The sequence below is a fragment of the Lipotes vexillifer genome, unplaced genomic scaffold, assembly GCF_000442215.2.
Source record: "Lipotes vexillifer unplaced genomic scaffold, Lipotes_vexillifer_v1.1 scaffold717, whole genome shotgun sequence".
NCBI classification, from domain to species: Eukaryota; Metazoa; Chordata; class Mammalia; order Artiodactyla; family Lipotidae; genus Lipotes; species Lipotes vexillifer.
In genome coordinates, this window is record NW_006798707.1 from 2,219,525 (window position 1) to 2,227,695 (window position 8,171).

Sequence of the window (8,171 nt, forward strand, 5' to 3'; positions counted from 1 at the left end):
GCTGAACCGCCGACAATGAACCACCCTTTTGAGTTTCATGACTGCTGAGCAGTTCTCTGCTCTCTTCTCACAGATGGGTTTCGCCTTGTTGCCTCTCGCAGCTTCAGCAGGTCTGCCCTCTGCCTTTAAGTTAGCTCCCCGACTCCTAATGTGGGGCTTCTGACCTCCTGGGAGCCTGGAGCGCCAAGCTTATTAGAACCATCTCCTAAATAGCATAGACGTGGGTGAGGTACTGAGGCCTTTGTGGTACTGATGGTGACAGGTGTCTTGGTGGCTCTTCCTAGCTCAAGTCACAGGTCCAGGTGAGCCACTTCTGGATAAGTCCGGTGTGACTGCTCTGATCTCACGGGCATCAGGTGTGCGGGAGGGAAGCCTGGCAGGCACACGCGGTGCCCACCACAACCTCTGCGGCTTCCTCTCCCTCTGCTTTCTACCTCACCCTTTCTCTTCTGGAAGAGTGTTTAGTTCCCAGCTCCTGACAAGCCCTCGCATGCCCCCAGGCCTCTGCTCCTGCTGTGTCTTTTGCCTCGAACACCTGTAAAATGGCCACCTCACCGCCTCCTTCACTGGTTGCCCGAGGCTGGTGCCTCATGGCATCGCCATAAATGCCCTCACCACCGCAGTTGGTATTTCTTATGTCTGCTCCTTCTCTAAACTGAGATCACCTGCATGGTAGGTGCCACATCTGGGTCATCTCACAACCCTTGGCACCTCAGGCAGTGCCAGGCACAGTCAGCATGGCATGTGCCCCTCTCCTGCCGTTTGACAGAGAGCCCGCTTCTCCAGATTCGAACCTGGTTGCCGGAAAAGCCAAACGGTCTGCCCCAGACCCTGTCACTAGTCTGTGGCTGACCAGGGAACGTTCTCCTGATACCCAGCCTGGCTTTCTTTCCAGTAGATCGAACTACAAATACATCTGCCAACGAATGGAGGCCGTGGATCACTTAGAAATCCCTCTCTGTCTATATGAAGTCAAACATCCACCTGAGTAAAAGTGCAACCTCGTTGATATTTCAGATCACGAAAACGACAGGGTGGTTGGCTTGATCACTCTCTGGCTTGTAGCTTGGACCCTTGGCTTTGACCTGGGGAAGGGCAGACGGAACCCGAGTCCTGATGTCTAATAGGAATTGGCAGCTGGGAAGGTCCGAGTATAGGCCCTTTAAATATCCATGAGAGATAGCACGGTAGTGAACTGTATGGACCTCCCTTGGAAAAATCCAGAGGGCTTTGCATCAGCAGGGAAGGAAAACCCAATCCAAGATGCATAAACAATAAATAACAACTGTTCCGAGTTAGGTTGAAAGCTCTGAGTTGCACTTTTTTTAATTTTCAAGATGTTTGTGCTAACCACAATTTTTTTTCTCCCCCTTTCCCACCAGGGCTTATTTCAAAACCTTTGTCCCTCAGTTCCAGGAGGCAGCGTTTGCCAATGGAAAGCTCTAGGAAACACCAGTCTTGAGAGGTGGCCAGCCAGACTGCTCTGTCCACATGCGTGTCAGCACATATGGCCGCTTCCTGGAAGCCATTGGAATGTCTTCACGGCAGCATTTCACTCACACAGCAGCTTTGCGCCCCGACTGGAACCCACACTTGAGCTGGCTGGCGGGCACCTGGGTCCCAGAGCCCCCACCTCTGGTTGCCCCCTCTTTGTTTCCTTCAGTATACTTCTCAGTTGGAAGAAATAAAGTCACAAATCAGGATGCTCTTATTTTTCCAGGGAACGTAAGGCATCATAAATGCACACACCCTGATTCCAAAGCCTTCGTCTCTGAGACCTCTTTTAAGTTTTCAGATAAAACACCCATTTGCTCTTTTCTTTCCCCCTGGAACTAGCGCCTTGTGCGTGTGTGTTTCACACCCAACCTTTCCCATTTGGACAGTCCCTCATTGGAAAGGTGCTGCCTGAATGAGTCTGACCAACTGGCAAGGTTTCAGCCACCTACCCAGCTGGGCCCTAGGCCAGAGCTCGGGAACAATTGGGTGCCAGCGTCAAACGCCGCTCCCCCATCCATCTCCAGGCCCCTGTGTGTGTGCCGTGTACAGAGCCCATCCTGACCCAGGAGGCAGTCGTTAAAGGTTGCTGAATGCGTCAAGGAATCCATCCCTCTCTCCATCCCTCCTCCCGAGGCTGATGGGAGAGTTGTTTGGGCTGACGAAGCACTCTGCGAATTATACCTGAAAGACACAGGTTGGGTCCCGTGGGTGATCGCTGGGCTCAGGTCTGCCAGCTCCACAGCCGTCCGGGGACGGAGCCGGGGGAGGTACCCTGAGCAAGCTCCATCTTCCCTAAATTTATGGATTATCAGAGCCAGGCGGGGTTTCAGAAGTCATCTTGTTTCCACCCCCAACCCCTCTCCCCTGCTACTCTCTTCAGTGTCAGAGGCGAGAACTAAGGCCCACGAGCTAAAGAAACTCTCCCCGCAAATTAGGGCAAACCTGGGAGTTGGGAGCCATCACACAACTTCCCTCAACTTACACCCAGGCTGGCCACAGCCAACTTGCCCGCTTGACAAGGTCTAGTTTAGTTTAGCAGCGTTCCACCCTGAGGGCTTTCGACACAGGGAAGTGGGACCTCGGCACGGAGGCGAGAGAAGCCAGCAGGCTGAGTGGGCTGTGCTCTTCAGCCCACCTGCCTCTCTCCCACTGTAGGGCCCACACAGGTGGAACCCAGCCTCTCACTCTTCCCTGAGCTCCTCTTGTGGTTGGTGGAGCTCAGTTTCACCGCGTCAGCCTGAAAGGGAGCCAGCTTGGGTCCCTTTTGGGGGCCAGTGAGTGTACCCCTCCATCCTGTATTCTCCAGCACCCAGGAATGTTCTCAGGAGGTGGGAGAACAGGTAGAACGGACCTCCCAGCTTGGCTTCCAGCCGAAGGACTGCCCACCTCTACGATCTTTCACCACTTGAGTACTTTGCCTTGAAACCTTGGGAATTCCCATGACAGCAGTCCAGTGTCGTGCGTCGGCGCCGTAGCTTTGCCGTCAGCTGGCGGTGTGACCCTGAGTAAGTCACTTCTCCGTGTAGCCAGAACCACCCGGCGAGCTTTCTAAAAAGCTGCTGCTCAGGGCCCCGCTGCAGGCCCGCTGGATCATGTCTCATTAGCTGGGGCTTGGGCGTCCAGATTTTGATAAAACTCCCCAGGTGATTCTGTTGAGCACGTGGTCGCAACCATGCTGGAGTCTCTTCTGACCCTGGCCAGCTGCCTACCCCAGTAAGGGTTTCCAGCTCCAGTTCTAGGCGGGGGTGGTTGGCAGCTGTGGGGCGGGGTGAGGTCACGTGGCCTGGACCCCTGGCATTTCAAATCGCCGGTCCTCAGTGACAGCGGCCAGTATTGGGCAGTGTAACCTGGGAGTGGCCCTCCTGCCCCTGTCAGTCACTTGGGGTCCAGATGGCTCAGGCTGGCCAGATTGTCAACGGTAGCCTGCACGTCTGGGAAGCAGGCCCAATCCAACCAGAAGTGCTGTCCTGCACTTTATCTCAGCACATCTCTGCAGCAGACCTGTGAAGTAAGCGAGGAAGGTCACCCCTGTTCCACAGATGAGGAAGCAAGATCAGAGAGGTTAAGTGAGTTAACCATGATCACCAGCCAGTCAGTGCCAGAGTCAGGACTCAGCCCGGGCTCCCAGCTCCAGATCCAGTACCGCTTCTCACGTTCGTCCATGACTCTAGTAAACAAACTGAGACTTCTTTCTTCTCTAGTGAAGGATGATGTACTATGTGTAGGTTTGTGAGCATGGAGATTATATGATTTTTAAAAAGACTTTCAGCCCCCCTAGCACAGGGGGAAGATTTGGGCTCATTTTCTTATGCGGAACCAAAGAACAGAAGGTGACAATAGCCACTTCATATTTCAAATGCCAGGGACTCAGAAGTGTTTTTGAGATTTTTATCTCTACCCACAACAGCAACAGAAGCAAGCGGCACTTGTAAATGGGCGACAGTCACCTGTGTATTTTTTAAACACTTCTTGCTAGTTCAGCCCATCGCTGAGCATTGTACCCACGCACAGAGTGCAGCCCAGGACTAATTAGTAAATGGCTATAAAATGCTTTGAAGATCAAAAGTGCCATATACGACAGCACATTATTATTACCTTGTAAATCCTGTCTCCAGCTTTCTCGGCCCTTGTAATTTCAGTTGAATCCTTAGCTCAGCACAGACAAGGAAAAGGACTCAGATGTTATGAGTGTTTACTACTAATGGCTGCATCAGGGCATCTCCTGGGGGGCCGGGGAGGAAGCATAAGAGACCGGGGCAGCCAGTGTTCAGCCTTCTCCCAGCCTCTCGGTTTCCTGAGGACCCACTGACAATAGGGAGATGGTGCTTTGTTAGAGAGAGAGAGAGAGCTCGTTTTCTCCTGGGGATGAACTGGAAAGAGGGTGGGCTTGAGGAGGAGAGAGACTTGTATTTGAATCCTGGTTCTGCCCACTTAGTGGCTGGTAAATATTTAATGAGCAGTTCTTCAGCAGTTTAAAAAAGAAGGGAAATAGAAGGAGGGGGCTGGTTTGTATTGTTTGCCGATTTCCATGGTGTAAATGCTCCCACCATGACCAATTCCAAGCTCCCAACATGAGGTCACTGGATGCAGGCTTGGGAAGAGTAGGGAGAGTGGAGTGGTGGGAGCCTCTGTTGGGGTGAGCGGGCTCCAGTGTGGATCTTTACTTAATCTCACTGAGTTTTGTTTTCCTCATCTGTAAAATGGGAATAAATACCATCTGCCTCCCAGGGTTGTGAGAATTAAATAAGAAAAGTATATAAAGCACAAAGTACAGAGCTTGGCGCATAGAAACATTTGCTAAACAGTGGCTGTTATTATTGCAGACCAGAAAAAGGATTTTCTGATGTTGACTTTGGCCTTTTCGTAAAAAGGCAGAATGCCCCTGTTAAAAAGTCCTGCCAATGAATATGCCCCCTTTGGAAGAGTGACCCTGTCTGTGTGACTAGGAAAACAAAGTGATGTCATCTTGATTTTAACGAACGAGGGGTTAGGTGTATCCATGAGAGCTCCCTCCACCTCTGCCCCACGCTCGTCTTGCTTGAACTCTCGGCAGGTCCTCAGCCTCTCACAGTGACCTGCTTCTTTGTCTGGCCTCCCGCCTCCCCATAGGCAGGAAAATCTAGAGCCGCACAAGCCACTTTTGCTTCTGACTCAGTTTCAGTTCCTGACAGCTACAGACCCCTGTTTTGGAGTTACAGCCTAGCCAGAGAAATGACCACATTCGGTTTGCCTCTTGCTTGGGCCTATAAATAGAGCAAGCCCAGAACCTGCCCCAGTTCATGGGGACTGGCCTGTGCCACAGTTCTTAACGTGAATGTTAAGAACAGCATCTAATGGTAACGTGACTTCGAGTTCTGTTAATGGCATTGTGATTAATTCATTGGTGCTTTTTGAAATGAAAACAAGAGAAGAAACATCACCTTTATGTTTATGCATCTTTGGTGCTCATGGCACTGCTAGGAGAGTAAAAGTCAGGAGAGTAGACCAGACATGTGATAGACGCAGGGTACTGAGTGGTGGTAACAGTGATCCCTGCCCCTAGTGAGCTATGAATGACATTCCATACTAGCTACTTTTCTAATCCTCGTAACAACTAAGTGAGGTAGGTGTTATTATCCCCATCTTATAGATAAAGAAACTAAGCCTCAAAGAAGTTAAATAACTTACCCACGGACAGGGAATGGGTATATTTCCTTATTCATCCATCATATCTACTTTCCCTCCCTTTCCCTCTATCTCTCCCTTTCCATCCCCTTCCTTATTACACAAAGGAGGTGAACTCAGGTCTCTCTGTTTCTTTCTACTTCCTTTTCCCAGCTTCTCCAAATAAAGAGATATTTATTGAGCATCTGCTGTATACAGAGCCCTGTATAAGACATTCATATACTTGTTTTTGCTATTTTCCCCAGGAGGAGAGGGGCTTGGGGTGGTTGGGACTGGCCAAGGTCAGATGCTGGTTCCAAGGCCAGGCTTCACACAGCAGTTCTGTGTGTCTGTGTCCCCAACTAAGATACTTTGAAGCAGTCTTTGTAGATGCGGATAGGTCTAGCTATGTGGCTGTCTAAATATACATAAATACCAGTTGATTTTCAGATGGTCGAGCCAGGGCCAGCCCGCAGTTTTAAAAACAATCTGACTTCAAAGCTTGTGCCATATTCTCAGGTTAAAGTCCAACACACGCTTGGTTGAAATAATGGCCTAACATCTGGGAAAAACAAGACGAAAATAGTTGTTCTGATCATTAGGGAAAATTACCAAAGGAAGGTATTACCAAAGACAGCAGGATCCACGACTGACTCCAGGTTAAATATGCAGTAACTCCAAAGGTTATTTCCTAACGTAACTCATGTTTTCTTTCTCCAGGGTTCCCATGTTGGCTCCTTCATTCTCTGATCCCCTTCACAGAGCCACACTTTACAAGCCTGCAAGGTCATGCTTGGGGTCATGATAAATTATGACTAATGATGGCAGTAAAAGTAGCCCCACAAGCAAGCCAGGAATGACCAGCATGGCCCTCCCTGCTCTGGGCCAGCTGCCTTGGTACCATCTTGGAATGAGCCAGATGGCGTGGGCCAGACACTTGCTCCTCCAGAACAGAGCCCACCGTCCCCTTCTTTGAAGCCCCCAGAGAGCAGAGTCCCTCTACAGAGGTCTCCTCATTCCAGGTCCTCTTTGGAATCTGCCCTTTGAGCTGGTTTAGGAGCCACTCATAAAAATTCATCCCTTTCGACTCTATGATCACATTTCTGCCACAGAATGGGACTCCCAGCTCCCGGAGACCTGTGACTATGTGGGCAGGTGCCAAAAGAGTAGAAGCTAGGAGGGTACCAGGCGCCTCTAGAAATTAGGTGGTGGGTGGATGTTAATAGTGACGGCTGCCCTCTTGAGCACCGTGAGTGATATTCCAGGCCCTGTTCCGGGTCCTTTGCAGTCATTGCCTTCTTGGTCCTCTGACCCTTCAGAGCAGTAGGACAGGCCACCGCTGCAGAGAGAGAGCCAAAGGGAGGCCTCAGGGCTCTGATGGCAGTTCCTGAGAAGTACAGAATCATTTGAGGAAGGCAATGTCGTCCACCTCCCCAGGGGAAATTTTGAAGGGATTTCGAGTCATTCGGGTGCGTAAGTTGCAGTAGGTTCGTGGAGGGGGTTTTACCTTGGGTTCATTTTATAGCCCAGCTGAATGAAGGCTGGTGTCATGCCTGGGGACACGAGATCTGGGGCAGGGGTCACTGACACGGCCAGCTTGCCCTGAGGGGAGACGCATTCCACCTCGAAGCACCCACCCACGCACACAGGGGGGCTTTACAGATGACCCGATGCTGCTTAGCCTGCCTCGGTGCCCGCTCCCGGGACTCAGCGCAGGCAGAGGTTGGGGGAGGACACCTTACCGCAACTCCGCACCACAGCTCTCAGCCTGCATGGGCCGGCGGGTTGCCCAGTCCAGCCCTCTCCCTGCTTTCCGCCCTCACTGAGACCCAGGCTGCCCTCTGGGGCACCCCCTTGCCTCGCCTGCTGTCACCCCAGCCTCCCAGGACTGGTGGCCCGCACCCTCGCCCACTCCAGCTGCTGGCTGATCAGCCGCCGGCAGCCACCAGGGAGCAACCCCTCCCAGAGCTCTCTCCAGGCTGGAGCCTCGCGTGGATGAAACCGAGCCCTGGGCTAATTGGCTTGTCAGGAGTTGAGGCCCTGCGGGCTCTGGAGCCAGCTGGCCTGGGTCAAGTCCCGCCTCCACCACTTACTGGAGGCGTAAAGTTGAGCAAGCCGCTTGACCTCAGTTTCCTACCCTGCAAGCAAATGGGGCAGCTACCTGTGTCCTGGGCCTGGCAGAGGACTCAGTGAATCCGAACCAGCGCTGGCAGAGTACGTGCTCAGGCAAGGCTTTTTGTTTGTTTGTTTTTTGCGGTACGCGGGCCTCTCACTGCTGTGGCCTCTCCCACCACGGAGCACAGGCTCCGGACGCGCAGGCTCAGCGGCCATGGCTCACGGGCCCAGCCGCTCCGCGGCATGTGGGATCTTCCCGGACCGGGGCACGAACCCGCGTCCCCCACATCGGCGGGCGGACTCCCAACCACTGCGCCACCAGGGAAGCCCCACGAGGTGTCTTTGATGCTAGTGCCTTTTAGGTCCGATGCAGGCTGCTCCTTGCCTTCTTTTCACTGCTTCCTTTCCTTTCCTTT

At 52.4% G+C, this 8,171-nt stretch overlaps 1 protein-coding gene across 3 annotated transcripts in view; it reads left to right on the top strand.

Moving 5' to 3' along the window:
* The window catches only part of BABAM2 (BRISC and BRCA1 A complex member 2), a 441,510-nt gene extending 439,681 nt beyond the window's left edge, over positions 1-1,829 (top strand). For 2 of the 3 annotated variants that reach the window (XM_007470862.1, XM_007470863.1), the window contains one exon: positions 1,383-1,829. In XM_007470862.1, coding sequence (XP_007470924.1) covers positions 1,383-1,446 — 64 coding nt within the window. In that variant the 3' untranslated portion in view covers positions 1,447-1,829. The remainder of the gene's footprint in view (positions 1-1,382) is intronic. The other variant, XM_007470864.1, reaches the window with a different exon arrangement.
* Positions 1,830-8,171: the final 6,342 nt, after the last annotated feature.